General features: G+C 34.9%; 1 protein-coding gene across 4 annotated transcripts in view; it reads right to left on the bottom strand.

The window, feature by feature from the left end:
* LOC111507302 (very long chain fatty acid elongase AAEL008004) overlaps nt 1–23702 on the bottom strand; it is a 49239-nt gene that overhangs the window by 1268 nt on the left and 24269 nt on the right. For all 4 annotated transcript variants that reach the window (XM_023162612.2, XM_023162604.2, XM_023162598.2 and 1 more), the window contains exons 2-8: nt 23497–23563; nt 22573–22655; nt 21643–21750; nt 4191–4274; nt 3359–3415; nt 1923–2028; nt 301–437 (exon numbers count right to left, since the gene is read on the bottom strand). In XM_023162612.2, coding sequence (XP_023018380.2) covers nt 301–437; nt 1923–2028; nt 3359–3415; nt 4191–4274; nt 21643–21750; nt 22573–22655; nt 23497–23554 — 633 coding nt within the window. In that variant the 5' untranslated portion in view covers nt 23555–23563. The remainder of the gene's footprint in view (nt 1–300; nt 438–1922; nt 2029–3358; nt 3416–4190; nt 4275–21642; nt 21751–22572; nt 22656–23496; nt 23564–23702) is intronic.

Genomic DNA, 23702 nt, shown 5'->3' on the forward strand with positions numbered 1-23702 from the left:
AAAAGATAAATATGATGTAGATAATGTACTATAAGCTAAAAAATAACAATCGTTAAGCGCAGTATTTACATATTTACTCAGGTTACGCTACGCCCAACGATTTTATTTTATTTTTTATATGATTCATACGGTAGATTGCTGAGGAGAGTGGTGTGATGTCTGGTACCTAGATCCTTCTGAATCATTTTTTACTTCAGCACATTATCCACGTCATTATTATCTTTTTTCCAATAAAACCGTTCAACATGATTTTTTTTTTTATTATTTTAAGTTATAAAATGAATAGAGACCAATACTCACAATTTGCAGTCCGGTTAGGTATTTTTTCCACCATAGGTATTTTTGAATCTCTGGTCCTAGAGCGCTAAGCAAGTAGTAAGAATACATAATGATATGTACAAATGTATTCAATAAGGGAACGAATGTCACTTGACCTCCTATAAAAAATATTTTTCGTATGACACTTCAAACTTTTATTGAATTTGCATTGTTTGTATATAAGTTCGGAACAAATCTTGCAATTGACTGATTGAGTTCAAATTTTGCATATACGTTTAGTTTAGATGACGATGAATGATTTTCTACATTCAGTTTGGCGGACAGCCCAAGATGGCGGATAAGTTTTCTAAAGCACAACCATGATATAGATATCGAATGAACATGCATTAATAAAAATATAGTTTAAAAAAACTAAAAAACACGCTTTAAAAAACATCGAACTAAAAAGTTAAAAATATTTTTTTAATAAGCTTAAAACAATAACGAAGGAAAAATACGAGTATTTTTGTGAAAAAAGCGTGGGCGCTTTGTGCTATATTTTTATATATCAAGCGCACGTCGCTTTTTTCACAATAATAGTACTAGCTTATTAAAAAAAATATTTTTAATATTTTAGTTCGATGTTCTTCAAAAGCGTGTTCTTTAGTTTTTTAAACTATATTTATTTTTCACTTTCTAGTCCGATTTGTTGTCAAAAATATTTTTTTTTTAGTTCTAGTCACTAGTATTATAAATCTTTAACAGACGGCGCACGAATGTAAAATTCCTCTCAAACAACATGATAAAGTTTGAGGTCTTAAATTTTATAGTAATATTGAAATGCAGTAAGTCTCCAACAGAAGGCGGAGGGTGGTAAAATTTGTTTCGAAGTAAAGAGAAAATTTGCAGTAATAATTTCAAAAAACAATTCAGTCTTGATGTTTTAATTTGAGGTTTTATTCAAAATATTAATGGTGAATAATTTTATTTTTCAAATCAATCGTGTGATTTGATATGTATGTCAAGCACCTTAATTCTAATTTTTCAATTTTTTTAAATATCTAAGTAACTGCCTTTTTTGGGGTACAATTTACGATGAAGTTTTCATTGTTGTAATCCATATTCTGGTTTGCTTTCAAATAATCGAATTAGATTTTAAAATGTATCTTCTGTTTCGTTCAAAACTTTTTTCTGTACTGAAATCACGGTTAATTGAATATATTTGAATATTTCATCTGTTGTACAAAATTTCGCTAACACTTATAATTCTTAAAATATGTTTTTTATTTTGATTTTCTTTTGTAAACAACCTATTAAGGAAGTTACGTATAGCGCCATCTTCCCGCGAATAGCTCAAGCAATAATTGATAGTTACGTACAACGCCATCTGCCCGCGAATAGATCAAGCAATAATGCCGATAATTCTGTCAATACAGATCCCGAACTTGGGAGTTACAAACAAACATACATACAAACAAACATACATACATACAGGTGAAGCTAATATAAAGCGCGAAAAAAATAAACATTCAATTGAATAAAACTCATCAAATGAGTGAATTTAGCGGCAAGCTTTCGTATCATATGAATTATGTGATGACCTGATGAGTTTTTTCGTTCATTTCTACTACTTTAATGGTCCTGGTAAAAAAATAACGCCCCACCTGGAGAATAAGCAGCAGCAATCCAGGCCCCGAAAGGCATTATGCCATGGTGAATTACATGTAGAGTGGTGATCTGTTGATATTTTTTTCTCATTACGAAAAATATCTGAAAAGGAAAAATTACTAATTATTTTCTTATCGATCGATTTATCATAACATGGCACAATTTACAAGTGTTTGTGTAATTTTGGTCATAACTATAATTATTAAGTAAGTCGGAAAAATTCTTGCTCCCTGAGAGCTATTTTGGTGTACGCATACAGTTACTTACAGATAATGTATCGTAAGATTGTTTATCTTAGGTAGTTCTGAATAAGTCTGCGATAGCATATATTTAACACTTATGTGGTAGCCACAAAATACTGAGCCATAGATACAATTAAATTGGATAATTTTGTTTTAATGCATATTTTAGAATATGTGTCAAATTCTCATAAAAATTGACACAATTTTCGTTCGAAGTATTTAATATAGATAAGCTTTGTCTTTCACACTAAGTAATTTGGACAAATCGTTTAAAAGTTATCATGATAAGATTAACTTGACGCAACGCATTGAGCCATTACGCGTCGCGTCTAGTATAAGACGACAGGGGACGATGCGCGGGGGTAGAGGGGTGGTCTAAGCAATGAAGCGCCATCTCCGACAACGCGACCCGAACGCGGGCAGACGCGTGAGGCCAAACGTCGTTGACGGTTGTATTAGTTTTGCGAATTTCTTCATACGTAACATAATTAGATTCTCGAAGCTAATCATTACTTAGTGCAGTTCGCATAATTTTTCACTAACTGTATTTTTAGAGTGAAAATATAAATTACTAGTACTATGTTGCTGTATCGCTGCTGTTCCAATGTTTTTACAGAATCAGAATCAAGGAACTTAGGCGTGCTTTCAAAAAATTCTTCACAGCGCCATCTAGTGGCGAGTTACAGAAAAATTTATAGGCTAAAAACCTTCTCTATGAAAAATTACTTAAAAATGTCAAGTTTCAACATGATCGGTTGAGCGATGTAGAAGTTTATCACTTACCAACCAACCAACCAACCAACAAACATCCACTTTTATATATTAGATTAGCTGTTGCCCGCTCTTATATTAACGTACATCCGAAGCTACTGAACCTAAAACCTTGAAATATGCAGGTAGGTTATCTATATAGCGTGAAAAAGCAGCAAGAAAGGGAATCAGGAATTTCCATCCCAAGGGGGAAAAACAGGAGTTCAAATATTGTTTTGAATTTCGTCAGTTTTGGGTTGGTCTGTCACGAAACAATGTGACAAACCAAATTCTACACGGTCGAAGCCGCGGGCAACAACTTTCAATAATGTATCCAAAAATACAGACTCTGAAATAAACTACTTTGAACAATCTTAGAACTAAAATTCAACTGACTAAAAGTTGCAAGATAATGATGCAAAAAAATTCATGTGACTCACCGTATCGAGGAATTCTGTGTATTTGGAAATGAAGTACCAATACATAGAGCTCACCATCTGCAAAATTAGTAAATATCCTCATTACGTTTCATATATTTATAACTGATATTGAAGAATTCTTACAGAAACCTATCAAGGATTTCTGTTTATAAGGGATAAATCAAACTCGTTTGCGAGGGGACACCAACTTCAGAAATACTGCTACAGAGAAATATTCTTTCATTAGGTTAATTAATTTCAACACAACAAGCAAAGCAAGTCTCGTTGAAATTAATTTTCGATTTAACTGTTTTATTTAGCTTGTCCTGTTTATTTAGTAATTGAAGTTTGACCCCCCCTTCCTGTTGACAGTATCAAATGACAGGAAATAGAAATGCACTTTGGAAAAGATGCAACTTCAAGATGGCCACAGCTATAAAATGGCGGATTTCATGACGAATTCAGTAGAAGCTTCCTTATATGTTTCTTAAATTCAAATGTGGAATATGAGATGAATATACAAGACAGAAAGTCAATAGAATTTCGAAATATCAATTATAGGCCACAAAACTGCAAGAAAAAAAGATTCAATTCAGAACTTGGACCATGTCACACAGCCTTGACTAGGTAACTTGTAAACGGCTTAAGCTTTGACCTTGAGTGATCTTCAACATGGCTATCAAGGTCATGTGACGCAGTTCAAAATCATTCAGTATCAAAGCTAAGGCCGTTTGAAGGTTACCTAGTCAAATCAACCACTAAGGAGTAGTATGCACTTCTAAAACAAAAACTAATTTCGTCAACTTTTCCCGAAACATTCTTGAGAAAAGAGCTGAGTGTTTTGTGTACTTACCATCAGCGCTTGTGGTGAAGTTGAAGTGTCAAGTGGTTGACATATGAAGTTGTATTCCCCAGTCAACCATCCACCACTTGCGAACTGAAAATGAAATATAAATAATCATTCAGTGTGAACTAAATCAAATGACGGTTGAGACGAACACGTAATGTTTGTAAAGTTCAAAAAATATGATTCTATCCTTCAATTTCAACAGTTCCGTTGTCAAATACGTAATTGTTTGTTTTTCGTTTCCTTACGATACAAGAAAATAATTGAAGACTGTAACAAGACCTGATTCAAAAAAGTAATAATTTCAAAATTATCAAAGGAGAAATTACTGGGTCCTTCACTGTCCAAAAGTGATGAATAATCTAAAAAATCTGGCTGTAGTAGAGAAGTATGATGTAGATGCTGCAAATTCAATCGCTTCAATGGACAAAAAGTATTGGACTTTTGTATTGTATACTGCTGAATAAATACGTTTCTCCCCAAACAGTATTGAGTTATCTATGTTATAGTATTTGTTCAACAGTCCTGTTCAAACTATGGCCCTAGTCATATACCATTGGGAACTGTTTTTGGAATTTTAGATTTCAAATGGATGTACTATGGATGTCTCATTCTCAACTGAGTTCAGAAAAAATATACTACAGTTTTAAAGTGATTATTCTTACTAAAGAATATGACACGTCAAACTCAAAAACCAATTAGCATATCTTTTTTCAAGAAACTGAGTCTAGTGTTTCTAGAATCAATCAAGTCCATCTTTCAGATGAAACTTTCCATGACAATATCATTACATATAGTCTCAAAACAGATAAAATCTGCTTCTTACGCATCATCCATATTTCGATTTACAGCTGGGCTTCCAAATGTTGAATCAGTTATTTCATTCCAATATTTATATTTGAGGAAATTTCGTCAAACTAATATATGATTTTTTGTATTCAATCATGTCTTTTTAGGTTTCAGAAGGAGTGCAGGAACCCATGGCGAATTCTCAAAAACTATTGGGTTTCAAAAGAGATCTTTTCTATGAATTTACTCTTTCTCAAAATATCATACTATAAACAAATGTGTTATGAATATAATGTGTCATGAATCCAGAGTAAATAGGCTATAGGAGTTCTAGATCAAAACCCCATGTATTTTCTTATGGAGGTTCATTCTGCAATTTTTGGTTCCTTTCAAGGTCACGCGTACGGCAGAGTCCAATCAGAGCGCTCCAAATTGTCACGTGACCCAGATGCATCATCGCAAGTACACCACACTGGCGCCACCTATGAGTCACTAGCTGAACTATCTATTGGTTGAAGAAGGACACTGTAAACACTAGACATATGGGTGTTGTCATGCGACGCAGTATGCGCAGTTGCCGGTTTTATGATGTCTGTCAATACGGATCGGTGTCTGTGCAACTGTCAAATGTCAATGAGGGTGCGGGACGGTGTCTGTGAGGGGGAAACGTGTGACGTCATCGACGCAGGATGGAACGAGTATAGTAGCGATTTAAGTGTGGAACTCCGCCCCTCGGCCCCCTTGGTACTTCACCTAACCTATCGGCCACCTTGGTACTCCACCTAACCTATCAGCTCCTTCGGCCCCCTTCAGTCACGTGATTTTAATTAAAAAAAGTTTATAGTTATGAGATTCGAACCTGGGTCGTCCGCGCCGTAGACATTGTCCTTAGCCTCTACACCATCGTAAGATATTGAAGTTAACTGCGAATGTTGAGTATTTACAGCGTTAGTTTTGTCGGGACCGAAATTGACTCATTCATTATACTTGACAGCATTTTTATTTTTGATTTCCATAGAATGTAATTGTCATTATCATATTGAAGATAGGAAAATATACTTAGATTTGGGAAATAATTAATATTTCATGTAAAGAGGTGCATGTGTGTGTAAGAGCGAGAGGCGCGTGTGACGTAATCGATGCACAAATTTACGTGGCTTTGCGTATATTGAGAGATTCATTATAATAATTTATCGTACAGAATTGTTTCATGTCCTGTTATCAGTAACCGCACAAAAATAAGTGCTCGATTCATCGATACAAAAGTATATGGAAAAAACAAAAGTTATAGAACACAGAGAGTCATCTATAAGTCATTAGCTGAACTATCTATTGGTTGAAGAAGGACACTGTAAACACTAGACTCATAAGACTGCATCTGTCAAATGTCAATACATGCCAGCATGTCAGGTTCGGCGTTACCAGTTGTACAATAAATCATTGTTTATGAGGCAATGTAGCGTTGCCGGTTTTGGAATTGATCGTGAACTACTCGACGAAAATTGGAAGCGCGAAAGTGATATATTAATAATAATGAATCAGATTTAAGAAAAAACATTACAGATTAATGAGGCTGTATCGTTTCAAAGTGTGATCCCTCAATGTTACAAGGTATCTCAAAATACATCATTGAAAACAAAAATGGCGTCGAAGTGTACAGGGTGCGTCAAAATACATCATTTAGGAAAAAACATAACAGTTCCACGAGGCTGTAAGTTTTCAACGTGCGATCCCTCAATGTGTACAAGGTATCTCAAAATACATCATTGAAAAACAAATATGACGTCGAAGTGTACAGGGTGCGTCAAAATATATCATTTAAGGAAAAAAACATGTCGATTTGAAATATGATATTAATGTGTATACAGGGCGTTTCAAAATACATCATTTAAGAAAAAAACATGTCGATTCAACAGAAGTCTAGCGTTCCAACATGTCGGAAGTCTCGTATCTTTGTTAACCAAGTTAGCATCATCAGGAGAAAGAGGAGATCCAAAAGTGTCGAGAGGTTGAGCTTAGTGGACTCAACGTGAGGGCGCGAATGGGGGGAGCGAAGTATTCGACAATGACATTTCAAAATACGTGGTTATCCGTGCGTTTTCGATCGTTTTTCGTGCGTTTACGATCGTTTTTCGTGCGTTTACGATCGTTTTTCGTGCGTTTACGATCGTTTTTCATGCGTTTTCGATCGTTTTTCGTGCGTTTTCGACCGTTTTCCGTGCGTTCATTCGTTATCGTTTCATCGTTATTGTCGTAACGGTTTTTCGTGTTTCAATATGACAGTCATTTATCATTTAACGCGTTTCGCTAACCAAGTTAGCATCATTAGGAAATGACTAAAGTCCATGCTTTGTCATATGAAGATTCATTTTGCGAATTTTCAGACTCTTGAACGGAACCTTGTGGAACACCCAACATAACTTCTGTTGTTACAGAGTAGTGTAGGTCAGCCAATCAGAATGGAGACATCAAATATTGCTCGATTGATTGTGCTAGATGAAATTGAACTGGAGAATGAGGGTCAAATCATAATAATAATAGTGATAAAACATTAAAAGCTTGAAAGTGACGTAGTCAGCGTGGGAGGTGGTGGCGTGTGTGATAATGAATGAGTTATTACAAAAAATAATAGCGCAACTGTCAGAAGGGCACTGAGTTGTATATTCACTAATAATGATCGGATCGTCGCACACAGCACGTCAAATGAAAGGATAAGAAATGGATGAAGAATTGCAAATTCAACAAACTTGTAATTAAAAAATGTTGGGTTATGAACAACTATAAGTTTATTCCAATTGCAGAAGCTTGATTCAAAACGCAGAATTTATTGACAAAGAAAATGAAAAAATCATTGGATACTGAAACATATGATATATTTGGATTCCTTAGGGTGAGAAGATTTCGAATCCATCAAAAAACGATCACTTCCGGTTTCCACTTCCGGTCCTCCGATTTCGATGACTTCAACATCAATGGATTCGTTTGGATGTCATGAAACATAATTAATCATTTGTCGAAGCCAAAAGGGCCTTATAACCTATTTTCATTATACTAGCAGCAACAGACCGATGTGGGTACTCATTTCAAATGATTTCATTTGTAGATTATGAAAAGTATAATATCGAGCATCTAATGTGAAATAGCATAGAAAGAATTGCACATTTAAAGAAAATCATTGAACATATTTGAAATTAAAAGTTGTTGGGTTATGAACAACTACGAGTGTAATGTAATTGCAAAAGTTTGATTCAAAACACATAATTTGTTGACAAAAAAATGAAATAATCATCGTATACTGAAACATATGGTATTTTTGGATTCCTTAGGGTGAGAAGGTTTCGAATCCGTCAAAAACAGGTTACTTCCGGTTTTCACTTCCGGTCGTCCGATTCCGATGATTTTGACATCAATGGATTCGTTTAGATGTCAAAAAACATAGTTAATCATTTTACGAAGCCAAAAAGACCTCATAAGCTATTTTCGCTATACTAGTCGCAACAGGTCGATGTGGGTACTCATTTCAAATGATTTAATGTGTAGACAATGAAAAATATAATATCGAGCGCCTAATGTGAAACAGCATAGGAAGAATTGCAAAGAGAATCATTGAAAAAACTTCGGATCGCCACGTACATCATGTCAAATGAAAGAAGAAAAATTGCAGAATTCATCAACAACGAAAAAACAAATATGGTGCAACATGTCAGAAGGGCACTAACCCACATCTTCATTAATGATAACTGAATCTCAACGTGCAGCAAATCAAATGAAAGGAAAACGAATGCAGAATTCATCAACAGAAAAAAAACCGAGACGATGCCAAGAGGGCACAAAGTTGTATCTTCACTAATAATAGTCGCATCATCACATGTAGTACTTCAAATAAAATGGGAAAAAAAGCAGAATTCATGTGTTTGTTGCGCTATTCAAATCCAAGGTGACATGGATCAATGTCAACGCTGAATATGCATCTAACAAAGACTCTTTGATTTTCTTTTGTTTCATTTCAGAATATGTCATCACTAATTTTTATATTCAAACCCAAAGTGACATTGATCACTGTCAATGTCGAATCTACATCCGGAGATACGCAGTTCTCAAAGCGACGAAACAAAGGCTCTTTGTTTCATTTTAAAATATGTCATCACTCATTTTACTATAAATACGTCATGCATGGCGAAATGAGTTAGTTGCATCCGTTGAAAGTGATACCAGTGACAAGTGCACCGATTCTATTTGAAAGTAAGTGTTTTAGGTTTGACTTTTTCCTCAGATGAATTTATTCAAATGTAATTTAATTGAAAATTGGTGAGAATTGTTGAATCATTTGATTTCCAAAATTTTTCTCGATATATATATGTTGGATGATTTCAGTCGAATGTTTTACATGTTGTGGTTTGTTTGAGATAGTATTCGCATATATTGTGAATCAAAACATAAAGCTTTCATTTTTTATTTTTCACAGATGGATTTACAAAAGTTGAATGCAAGTTCGATCGTGAAGAGAAAGCCAAGTATCAAAGTAGCAGATTTGCCTGTGGAGATGCCGCAGAGGATATTCACTGCCAAAATCGTGAAAGGAAAATTTGGTGAGGCGGTCTTGTTGAATTTGGGAGATAAAGTATCATTTCTACCCCACCGAGTGACGGAGGCGTATCGTCCTCACTTAGAAGAATTTTCATCAGGAAAATACGCTATTGTGTTCAAAGGGTTAATGGACATTGGGAAACCGAATCTTGTCGTTTCATTTGAGATTGTACAAAATTAAGGTTAGTACTGTTTCCAATTTACGTGCAGAATATGTGTTTTAAATTCTTTATTTTGGATGACACTTGATTTTTTATTTTCATTATAAGTATAGCAATTACTTCATGAAAGACATTACCCTCTCTGTTGCCAAAAAATTTTTTTTAGTGTATGTTTTTATTGAAAAATCGAATTTATTTCAGTGTATGTTTTTATTGAAAAATCGAATTTATTTCAGGATAATACATCAACGTGTGCAGTATCAGTCAGAGTCATCTCAACAACAACATTCGAAACCGTCATAGCAACCTTTCCAGAACGAGTTTGAAATTTCAGCAGTTTCCATTTTTGTCAGTCTATAGTTGCACATTATGAGGCTAGAATTTGTCGATATCCAGTGATTTGTTGGACAAACTGCACCTATTCAATATATATACAACCGTAGTGAATTTGGAAGACTTTGAAGATTCATCGTGGTGTGTTTCAAAATTCAAGAAAAAACACGCCGTTCTGTATGGGTCATTCCAAAGGAAATTTGTTCAGCTGCAGTCTCAATAACGTTGATATTTTATATAAATGGCTTTATAATATACTACCAAAATAAATAAAATACATATCACACTCATCTTTTTTTGAAAATGAAAACTTATCTTATACAGGGAAAGTTGTCAAAAATATGCAATAACAAAAAATTATATACCAGATTTTATAGAGATGAAGAAACATCATATTGAAAGATACTAGGTTGACAAAAACAGGACATTTTAGAAATAAAGAAAATAAGTTTGTCTGTCATTTTAAATTCTGATTCGTTGGGTCGATATAACAAAAAGTGGCATTTTATATCTTAAATTTTATTCAGGACATTATCATAGATGATTGACATTTGACATTAAATTTCAAGTGTGATATTTGGAAATTCATTTCGTATTGTAGTTTTTTCGAAATTCCCATTCAAAATAGCATCCTTTGATATAGATACCGGACGAGTCTATTATGTGTAGATAACCTGAGTTTCAATTGTTCGGAGTTCTGAGTTCTTGTACATATAAACATAACAAAGTAACGATACAGACAAATATGAAAAATCGTCATAAAATAATTCAAATCCATTCAAGTGAATTCATGAATTGAAAGATATTTTAACCTCAACTTCGATATTCTGAAACAAAAACACACAGTATTCACAATTCCATCTTTCGTTATTCCAAGTTCATAGTCATCAAAATTGATACGATTATAATATATATAGGAATATAAAACTATCTTCAAATACAGTTGCATGAATGCACATCAAGCATTTTTGTCGTAGTAAGGTGACCGGGGCAAAGTTACAACTTCAGCATAATATGAATGTTTATAAATATTAGGGAAGATCAAGATCATCAACAGGTATTAAGAAATCCATTCAGTGTCCAAAGCTTTCGGAATACAATGCAAATAATTTTCTTTATGACTATTCGTTCGATATTTAAATATTATTACCTCAAAATATATCGAAATCATAACACGTTTGCGATTCATTTTTTCAGTTACATTTGAAAAGTGAGTTTCAGTTTGCAGAAATAATAGCCCACACATGTTGGAAATTTTGCCATAGTGTGGTGAAAATCGTATTGAAAATTCTACGAAATATAAGCGCATACATACAGAGTGAATCAATATTTGAAATACGTCGTTTGGAACCCCCCATAACCCTTCTCTATCGAATTTTGGCAGAAATAATGCTGAGTCGTATTGTAGAGTTAACGTTCGAAATTGGGGAAAGTGAAGTATTCAACAGTTTTGCGTGCGACGGTTTTGCGTGCGTTTTCGAACAGTTTACGTGCCTTTATTCGTTATCGTTTCGTCGTTATTGTCGTTTTTTTTTCCTATTTCAATATGACAGTCATTTAACACTTAACGCGTTTCGCTTACCAAGTAAGCATCATCAGGAGATGACTAAAGTCCACGCTTTGTCGTATGAAGGTTCGTTTTACGAATTTTCAGACTCCTGAACCGAACCTTGAGGAACAATCAGCCTAACTTCTGGTACAGAGTGGTGTCGTAAGCCAATCAGACTGGAGAAATCAAATATCAGTAGAATGATGGTTTTAGATGAAATTGAACTGAGGAATGTGGGTCGAATAATAATAATAATAGTGATAAAACATTAAAACTCAACTTGTGTTACAGAGTGGTGTCGGTCAGCCAATCAGAATGGAGGAATCAAATATCGGTCTAATAATTGTGTTAGATGATATTGAACTGGGGAATGTGGGTCGAAAAATAATAATAATAATGATAAAATGTTAAAACTTTGAAAGTGACGTAGTCAGCGTAGGAGGTGGTGGCGTGGTAGAAAATGTGTGAGGATTTGTGGAAATGAATGAGTTATTAGAAAAAAAAAATGGAGAAACTGTCAGAAGGGCACTAAGTTGTATATTCGCTGATAATAATCGAATCTTCGCTTACAGCACGTCAAATGAAAGGACAAAAAGTCCAGAATTCATTGACGAGAGAATACAAAGATGGCGCAACATGTCAGAAAGGAACGAAGCCACATCTCCGTTAATGACAATTGAATCTCAACGTGCCGTACATTGACTGAAGAAGAAAAAAAATGCAGAATTCATCGACAGAGAAAAAAAAAAACAAAGACAACGTAACATGTCAGAAGGGCAATGAGCCGTATTTTCGTTAATAATGATTTGTTCTCAACGTACAGCACATCAAATGAAATGGAAACGAATGCAGAATTCATCGACAGAGAAAAAACAAAGATGGCGCAACATGTCAGAAGTGCACTAACCTGCTTCTTCGTTAATAAAAGTTGCCTCGTCACGTGCAGCGTATCAAAGAAAAAACAAAAGAGGCAACCAAAAGGGCACTGAACCATATTTTCGTCAATAATAGTCGGATCGTCGCATTTGACATGATTCATTCACTCAAATGAAGATACCAAAGGAGATCTCACGGTGACTATAAGTTCTGGTATGCTTTGTTAGGTATCGAATGATGCGTGCAATTTCGTTAATTCCAGCGACATGATTATTCCAAGACATATTGGTGTCCATTTGAACCTCAAAAAACTTATCGAAGCAGAAGGTGGAACCCCAAAAAATAGGAGATATAGTACACCAAGTCAGTGAAGAGCGGGATTTTTCTGCCGAAAAATGTTTGAATTTCTTCAAATTTTCCAAATATCTGTAACAGAAAGACAAAACTCAGCTGCGGAACGCTTCTATCTACTAAAGTTAAGTATGTGTCGGTAGTGTGTAACGAAGGTTTCCATTAAATTCACTGGTTGCGCCCTCTGGAGGATGTTTGTTGCGATACACCATAGATGACACTATTTATTGTTTATCATTTCTAATCCGTTGAATACAAGGGGTTTGGAAATAGAAAAAAACAACGTTTTAACGCTTTGTAGACGTGTTTGATGCTCTATGACCAACACCCGTTATCCATATTTTCATTATTATCCCGATTGTATGACCACCAAACATTCAATATTATCGGGATTGAAGGGAGCTGATAGGTTAGGTGGAGTACCAAGGTGGCCGATAGGTTAGGTGGAGTACCAAGGAGGCACGCTGGATGGAACGAGTATCGTAGCGATTTAAGCGTGGAACTCCGCCCCTCGGCCCCCTTGGTACTCCACCTAACCTATCGGCCACCTTGGTACTCCACCTAACCTATCAGCTCCCTTCAATCCCGATAATATTGAATGTTTGGTGGTCATACAATCGGGATAATAATGAAAATATGGATAACGGGTGTTGGTCATAGAGCATCAAACACGTCTACAAAGCGTTAAAACGTTGTTTTTTTCTATTTCCAAACCCCTTGTATTCAACGGATTAGAAATGATAAACAATAAATAGTGTCATCTATGGTGTATCGCAACAAACATCCTCCAGAGGGCGCAACCAGTGAATTTAATGGAAACCTTCGTTACACACTACCGACACATACTTAACTTTAGTAGATAGAAGCGTTCCGCAGCTGAGTTTTGTCTTTCTGTTACAGATATTTGGAAAATTTGAAGAAATTCAAACATTTTTCGGCAGAAAAATCCCGCTCTTCACTGACTTGGTGTACTATATCTCCTATTTTTTGGGGTTCCACCTTCTGCTTCGATAAGTTTTTTGAGGTTCAAATGGACACCAATATGTCTTGGAATAATCATGTCGCTGGAATTAACGAAATTGCACGCATCATTCGATACCTAACAAAGCATACCAGAACTTATAGTCACCGTGAGATCTCCTTTGGTATCTTCATTTGAGTGAATGAATCATGTCAAATGCGACGATCCGACTATTATTGACGAAAATATGGTTCAGTGCCCTTTTGGTTGCCTCTTTTGTTTTTTCTTTGATACGCTGCACGTGACGAGGCAACTTTTATTAACGAAGAAGCAGGTTAGTGCACTTCTGACATGTTGCGCCATCTTTGTTTTTTCTCTGTCGATGAATTCTGCATTCGTTTCCATTTCATTTGATGTGCTGTACGTTGAGAACAAATCATTATTAACGAAAATACGGCTCATTGCCCTTCTGACATGTTACGTTGTCTTTGTTTTTTTTTTTCTCTGTCGATGAATTCTGCATTTTTTTTCTTCTTCAGTCAATGTACGGCACGTTGAGATTCAATTGTCATTAACGGAGATGTGGCTTCGTTCCTTTCTGACATGTTGCGCCATCTTTGTATTCTCTCGTCAATGAATTCTGGACTTTTTGTCCTTTCATTTGACGTGCTGTAAGCGAAGATTCGATTATTATCAGCGAATATACAACTTAGTGCCCTTCTGACAGTTTCTCCATTTTTTTTTTCTAATAACTCATTCATTTCCACAAATCCTCACACATTTTCTACCACGCCACCACCTCCTACGCTGACTACGTCACTTTCAAAGTTTTAACATTTTATCATTATTATTATTATTTTTCGACCCACATTCCCCAGTTCAATATCATCTAACACAATTATTAGACCGATATTTGATTCCTCCATTCTGATTGGCTGACCGACACCACTCTGTAACACAAGTTGAGTTTTAATGTTTTATCACTATTATTATTATTATTCGACCCACATTCCTCAGTTCAATTTCATCTAAAACCATCATTCTACTGATATTTGATTTCTCCAGTCTGATTGGCTTACGACACCACTCTGTACCAGAAGTTAGGCTGATTGTTCCTCAAGGTTCGGTTCAGGAGTCTGAAAATTCGTAAAACGAACCTTCATACGACAAAGCGTGGACTTTAGTCATCTCCTGATGATGCTTACTTGGTAAGCGAAACGCGTTAAGTGTTAAATGACTGTCATATTGAAATAGGAAAAAAAAACGACAATAACGACGAAACGATAACGAATAAAGGCACGTAAACTGTTCGAAAACGCACGCAAAACCGTCGCACGCAAAACTGTTGAATACTTCACTTTCCCCAATTTCGAACGTTAACTCTACAATACGACTCAGCATTATTTCTGCCAAAATTCGATAGAGAAGGGTTATGGGGGGTTCCAAACGACGTATTTCAAATATTGATTCACTCTGTATGTATGCGCTTATATTTCGTAGAATTTTCAATACGATTTTCACCACACTATGGCAAAATTTCCAACATGTGTGGGCTATTATTTCTGCAAACTGAAACTCACTTTTCAAATGTAACTGAAAAAATGAATCGCAAACGTGTTATGATTTCGATATATTTTGAGGTAATAATATTTAAATATCGAACGAATAGTCATAAAGAAAATTATTTGCATTGTATTCCGAAAGCTTTGGACACTGAATGGATTTCTTAATACCTGTTGATGATCTTGATCTTCCCTAATATTTATAAACATTCATATTATGCTGAAGTTGTAACTTTGCCCCGGTCACCTTACTACGACAAAAATGCTTGATGTGCATTCATGCAACTGTATTTGAAGATAGTTTTATATTCCTATATATATTATAATCGTATCAATTTTGATGACTATGAACTTGGAATAACGAAAGATGGAATTGTGAATACTGTGTGTTTTTGTTTCAGAATATCGAAGTTGAGGTTAAAATATCTTTCAATTCATGAATTCACTTGAATGGATTTGAATTATTTTATGACGATTTTTCATATTTGTCTGTATCGTTACTTTGTTATGTTTATATGTACAAGAACTCAGAACTCCGAACAATTGAAACTCAGGTTATCTACACATAATAGACTCGTCCGGTATCTATATCAAAGGATGCTATTTTGAATGGGAATTTCGAAAAAACTACAATACGAAATGAATTTCCAAATATCACACTTGAAATTTAATGTCAAATGTCAATCATCTATGATAATGTCCTGAATAAAATTTAAGATATAAAATGCCACTTTTTGTTATATCGACCCAACGAATCAGAATTTAAAATGACAGACAAACTTATTTTCTTTATTTCTAAAATGTCCTGTTTTTGTCAACCTAGTATCTTTCAATATGATGTTTCTTCATCTCTATAAAATCTGGTATATAATTTTTTGTTATTGCATATTTTTGACAACTTTCCCTGTATAAGATAAGTTTTCATTTTCAAAAAAAGATGAGTGTGATATGTATTTTATTTATTTTGGTAGTATATTATAAAGCCATTTATATAAAATATCAACGTTATTGAGACTGCAGCTGAACAAATTTCCTTTGGAATGACCCATACAGAACGGCGTGTTTTTTCTTGAATTTTGAAACACACCACGATGAATCTTCAAAGTCTTCCAAATTCACTACGGTTGTATATATATTGAATAGGTGCAGTTTGTCCAACAAATCACTGGATATCGACAAATTCTAGCCTCATAATGTGCAACTATAGACTGACAAAAATGGAAACTGCTGAAATTTCAAACTCGTTCTGGAAAGGTTGCTATGACGGTTTCGAATGTTGTTGTTGAGATGACTCTGACTGATACTGCACACGTTGATGTATTATCCTGAAATAAATTCGATTTTTCAATAAAAACATACACTGAAATAAATTCGATTTTTCAATAAAAACATACACTAAAAAAAATTTTTTGGCAACAGAGAGGGTAATGTCTTTCATGAAGTAATTGCTATACTTATAATGAAAATAAAAAATCAAGTGTCATCCAAAATAAAGAATTTAAAACACATATTCTGCACGTAAATTGGAAACAGTACTAACCTTAATTTTGTACAATCTCAAATGAAACGACAAGATTCGGTTTCCCAATGTCCATTAACCCTTTGAACACAATAGCGTATTTTCCTGATGAAAATTCTTCTAAGTGAGGACGATACGCCTCCGTCACTCGGTGGGGTAGAAATGATACTTTATCTCCCAAATTCAACAAGACCGCCTCACCAAATTTTCCTTTCACGATTTTGGCAGTGAATATCCTCTGCGGCATCTCCACAGGCAAATCTGCTACTTTGATACTTGGCTTTCTCTTCACGATCGAACTTGCATTCAACTTTTGTAAATCCATCTGTGAAAAATAAAAAATGAAAGCTTTATGTTTTGATTCACAATATATGCGAATACTATCTCAAACAAACCACAACATGTAAAACATTCGACTGAAATCATCCAACATATATATATCGAGAAAAATTTTGGAAATCAAATGATTCAACAATTCTCACCAATTTTCAATTAAATTACATTTGAATAAATTCATCTGAGGAAAAAGTCAAACCTAAAACACTTACTTTCAAATAGAATCGGTGCACTTGTCACTGGTATCACTTTCAACGGATGCAACTAACTCATTTCGCCATGCATGACGTATTTATAGTAAAATGAGTGATGACATATTTTAAAATGAAACAAAGAGCCTTTGTTTCGTCGCTTTGAGAACTGCGTATCTCCGGATGTAGATTCGACATTGACAGTGATCAATGTCACTTTGGGTTTGAATATAAAAATTAGTGATGACATATTCTGAAATGAAACAAAAGAAAATCAAAGAGTCTTTGTTAGATGCATATTCAGCGTTGACATTGATCCATGTCACCTTGGATTTGAATAGCGCAACAAACACATGAATTCTGCTTTTTTTCCCATTTTATTTGAAGTACTACATGTGATGATGCGACTATTATTAGTGAAGATACAACTTTGTGCCCTCTTGGCATCGTCTCGGTTTTTTTTCTGTTGATGAATTCTGCATTCGTTTTCCTTTCATTTGATTTGCTGCACGTTGAGATTCAGTTATCATTAATGAAGATGTGGGTTAGTGCCCTTCTGACATGTTGCACCATATTTGTTTTTTCGTTGTTGATGAATTCTGCAATTTTTCTTCTTTCATTTGACATGATGTACGTGGCGATCCGAAGTTTTTTCAATGATTCTCTTTGCAATTCTTCCTATGCTGTTTCACATTAGGCGCTCGATATTATATTTTTCATTGTCTACACATTAAATCATTTGAAATGAGTACCCACATCGACCTGTTGCGACTAGTATAGCGAAAATAGCTTATGAGGTCTTTTTGGCTTCGTAAAATGATTAACTATGTTTTTTGACATCTAAACGAATCCATTGATGTCAAAATCATCGGAATCGGACGACCGGAAGTGAAAACCGGAAGTAACCTGTTTTTGACGGATTCGAAACCTTCTCACCCTAAGGAATCCAAAAATACCATATGTTTCAGTATACGATGATTATTTCATTTTTTTGTCAACAAATTATGTGTTTTGAATCAAACTTTTGCAATTACATTACACTCGTAGTTGTTCATAACCCAACAACTTTTAATTTCAAATATGTTCAATGATTTTCTTTAAATGTGCAATTCTTTCTATGCTATTTCACATTAGATGCTCGATATTATACTTTTCATAATCTACAAATGAAATCATTTGAAATGAGTACCCACATCGGTCTGTTGCTGCTAGTATAATGAAAATAGGTTATAAGGCCCTTTTGGCTTCGACAAATGATTAATTATGTTTCATGACATCCAAACGAATCCATTGATGTTGAAGTCATCGAAATCGGAGGACCGGAAGTGGAAACCGGAAGTGATCGTTTTTTGATGGATTCGAAATCTTCTCACCCTAAGGAATCCAAATATATCATATGTTTCAGTATCCAATGATTTTTTCATTTTCTTTGTCAATAAATTCTGCGTTTTGAATCAAGCTTCTGCAATTGGAATAAACTTATAGTTGTTCATAACCCAACATTTTTTAATTACAAGTTTGTTGAATTTGCAATTCTTCATCCATTTCTTATCCTTTCATTTGACGTGCTGTGTGCGACGATCCGATCATTATTAGTGAATATACAACTCAGTGCCCTTCTGACAGTTGCGCTATTATTTTTTGTAATAACTCATTCATTATCACACACGCCACCACCTCCCACGCTGACTACGTCACTTTCAAGCTTTTAATGTTTTATCACTATTATTATTATGATTTGACCCTCATTCTCCAGTTCAATTTCATCTAGCACAATCAATCGAGCAATATTTGATGTCTCCATTCTGATTGGCTGACCTACACTACTCTGTAACAACAGAAGTTATGTTGGGTGTTCCACAAGGTTCCGTTCAAGAGTCTGAAAATTCGCAAAATGAATCTTCATATGACAAAGCATGGACTTTAGTCATTTCCTAATGATGCTAACTTGGTTAGCGAAACGCGTTAAATGATAAATGACTGTCATATTGAAACACGAAAAACCGTTACGACAATAACGATGAAACGATAACGAATGAACGCACGGAAAACGGTCGAAAACGCACGAAAAACGATCGAAAACGCATGAAAAACGATCGTAAACGCACGAAAAACGATCGTAAACGCACGAAAAACGATCGTAAACGCACGAAAAACGATCGAAAACGCACGGATAACCACGTATTTTGAAATGTCATTGTCGAATACTTCGCTCCCCCCATTCGCGCCCTCACGTTGAGTCCACTAAGCTCAACCTCTCGACACTTTTGGATCTCCTCTTTCTCCTGATGATGCTAACTTGGTTAACAAAGATACGAGACTTCCGACATGTTGGAACGCTAGACTTCTGTTGAATCGACATGTTTTTTTCTTAAATGATGTATTTTGAAACGCCCTGTATACACATTAATATCATATTTCAAATCGACATGTTTTTTTCCTTAAATGATATATTTTGACGCACCCTGTACACTTCGACGTCATATTTGTTTTTCAATGATGTATTTTGAGATACCTTGTACACATTGAGGGATCGCACGTTGAAAACTTACAGCCTCGTGGAACTGTTATGTTTTTTCCTAAATGATGTATTTTGACGCACCCTGTACACTTCGACGCCATTTTTGTTTTCAATGATGTATTTTGAGATACCTTGTAACATTGAGGGATCACACTTTGAAACGATACAGCCTCATTAATCTGTAATGTTTTTTCTTAAATCTGATTCATTATTATTAATATATCACTTTCGCGCTTCCAATTTTCGTCGAGTAGTTCACGATCAATTCCAAAACCGGCAACGCTACATTGCCTCATAAACAATGATTTATTGTACAACTGGTAACGCCGAACCTGACATGCTGGCATGTATTGACATTTGACAGATGCAGTCTTATGAGTCTAGTGTTTACAGTGTCCTTCTTCAACCAATAGATAGTTCAGCTAATGACTTATAGATGACTCTCTGTGTTCTATAACTTTTGTTTTTTCCATATACTTTTGTATCGATGAATCGAGCACTTATTTTTGTGCGGTTACTGATAACAGGACATGAAACAATTCTGTACGATAAATTATTATAATGAATCTCTCAATATACGCAAAGCCACGTAAATTTGTGCATCGATTACGTCACACGCGCCTCTCGCTCTTACACACACATGCACCTCTTTACATGAAATATTAATTATTTCCCAAATCTAAGTATATTTTCCTATCTTCAATATGATAATGACAATTACATTCTATGGAAATCAAAAATAAAAATGCTGTCAAGTATAATGAATGAGTCAATTTCGGTCCCGACAAAACTAACGCTGTAAATACTCAACATTCGCAGTTAACTTCAATATCTTACGATGGTGTAGAGGCTAAGGACAATGTCTACGGCGCGGACGACCCAGGTTCGAATCTCATAACTATAAACTTTTTTTAATTAAAATCACGTGACTGAAGGGGGCCGAAGGAGCTGATAGGTTAGGTGGAGTACCAAGGTGGCCGATAGGTTAGGTGAAGTACCAAGGGGGCCGAGGGGCGGAGTTCCACACTTAAATCGCTACTATACTCGTTCCATCCTGCGTCGATGACGTCACACGTTTCCCCCTCACAGACACCGTCCCGCACCCTCATTGACATTTGACAGTTGCACAGACACCGATCCGTATTGACAGACATCATAAAACCGGCAACTGCGCATACTGCGTCGCATGACAACACCCATATGTCTAGTGTTTACAGTGTCCTTCTTCAACCAATAGATAGTTCAGCTAGTGACTCATAGGTGGCGCCAGTGTGGTGTACTTGCGATGATGCATCTGGGTCACGTGACAATTTGGAGCGCTCTGATTGGACTCTGCCGTACGCGTGACCTTGAAAGGAACCAAAAATTGCAGAATGAACCTCCATAAGAAAATACATGGGGTTTTGATCTAGAACTCCTATAGCCTATTTACTATCCAGGATGATAGGCCGTAGTCGAATAGACATTACTCCTTCTCTGCAGACCTCATCAATGGTATATGCATTGACTGCGAGGACGATGGTTATATCTCGAAGTCTCAGTCACGACTCTGTGGCTCGTTCTCACAGTCAACACATATACCACTGATGATGTCTTTTGCATTAGCAGACGAAATGTTTAGTATTACCGGTTCTATTCGACCACCGTTCGGATTCTGTTCTCTCCAAATCATTTTTTTCATGAGTAATTTCATCGATGTTCAACAGAAAAATGATAACTTACCCTGTAGAATAACCATGAACTGAATATGACTTGAAATAGATTATATACAAACAATGTTTTCTTCAGCTGGAATGGTTTTCTATTTTCCATTAGAGCAGGACCCAATATCTGAAATTGGATGAAGCGACCATGAGTAATGAGTAAAACAGTCATAATCACCATTAAAATCAAACGTTCATACTACTTCAGAAACGTATTTGAAATTACATTACCGGGATAAATTGGTATCAGTGTTCTTGCATAAACTCTCATAATAAATTAACACGCAAACATTCATTAAATATACTGAAAAGAGCTATCCCACGAGGAACTTCAGTATCCTTCAACAACTATACTGTATTCTTTCTGTCTTTTGGGAGGTCTTCATGTTTTGGGCATTTTAAAATTTATTTCTTCATTTGACCTTCCTTCCTCTTCAACTTTTGCATGTTTGATATTCTGCTATAAACTGAATAAGTTGGGTAAGAAATCTCCAGCAGTCTCGCCTCGATGTTGAGATTGATAACCCTAACACTGTACAGGTAGATAATTATGTAAATTGTTCAGCTGTAAATTGACTTCTCCTATCGTTATTGTTACTACTGAATCATACATTGTGTTAATGGTGGCATGGCGGACCTTTGAAAATTCAGACTAGTAATCTTTGGAAATTGACGAATAAAAAAATGTTTTTGACAAAATGAAAATTCACCTTTTTCTTTACAGAGTAGTGTGTAAATATTCGTTTCAGTTTTTGATAAATTTCCTTTTTCTCCTTGCCTTGAATATTCTCTTTGAATGTTGTAATACACAGCATGAAAAACCAAATTAGTTATAGTTCGTTATAATTGATTATATGTTGTTTTTGATAATTAATTTTTTTCCGCAAAAAGGTAATTGCTCGTTATATGAACATCTGGGTCGGTGAATAAATGCACAGAAACGTCTTACCTTCACTATATAGATATATAAAAGGGAGATTGCTAATGTTAGAAGTGGTTTCGACATCAAGGGCCAATCTGCCAATCGTGGATCTGAAATTAGAAAAAAAAATTACATGATATTTTCATCAATCCAGTAATCAAGTCTGGATTGATATCAGTTCATTTCCAATAAGTAATTTTCAACAACTAGTCTCAGATTTTTTAAATCAACTGAAGTATATCAGAATTATCTCTACTTCAGTTGAGTGATCAATTCTATCTCAGAAGTAAATATATGCTCACGTCAAGCAAGTAAAATTGTATACCACAACAGCATCGCTGTGATATTTAGATACTACATTTCTATGGAATATGTGGACCCTCATTGTCACTTTGTAATATGCATTTCTCTCATCTCACCATCACACATCAAAAAAGGTATGACAAAAATTGATTATAATCTGTTTCAATGCCTATTTGAGAGAAACGGTATGTTAATGAGAATATCTTTACGTTATCAAATATTCAGCATATAATTTCATTTTTATATTTTGGAGAAATTTCCACATTATATTTAAACTGCTTCAAACATTTTTGTGGAATGAATGAATGAATAAATCTGACTATCTATCTATCCACCTAATACATAAGTTTTCAATTATTTGGTATAATTCAATTTACAATACTTTATCCATTGATAGTATACAACTGCTATATATATGGTAACCATCAATTAAATTATTTTCTGAAAGTATTTTCATTTTTGAACCATTCATGGATCACAAGTTTCACTCTTATATTGACCTTTAATTTATTTTTCATCTTCATTACTGTTGAAGCTTATTCCAGAAATTCAATATATGTATACATACGATATGTATTCTACGAAACGCCGTTTCCAATAGAGCCAAACTATTATCTATCAATGAGACTCAAGAATTTTCTGACTTACCCAAATTTTTGGTGAGGAAGCTACTGAAGTCATACATCGAACTGACTATGAGATTCATTTTCACAACCTGAAAATATAAAAGTCTCAATTAGGTTCACATTTGGCTACTTTATAAACAGAAAACCTTTCTTGATCTTCACTTCGAGAAACTTCCAAAGAACCAACCCACAGCGAATATTTCAAATATTCTGCACAACAATGGTGTA

This window comes from Leptinotarsa decemlineata, unplaced genomic scaffold, assembly GCF_025532065.1.
Source record: "Leptinotarsa decemlineata unplaced genomic scaffold, Ldec_3_MD MMD2_tig00026294_RagTag_RagTag, whole genome shotgun sequence".
NCBI lineage: Eukaryota > Metazoa > Arthropoda > Insecta > Coleoptera > Chrysomelidae > Leptinotarsa > Leptinotarsa decemlineata.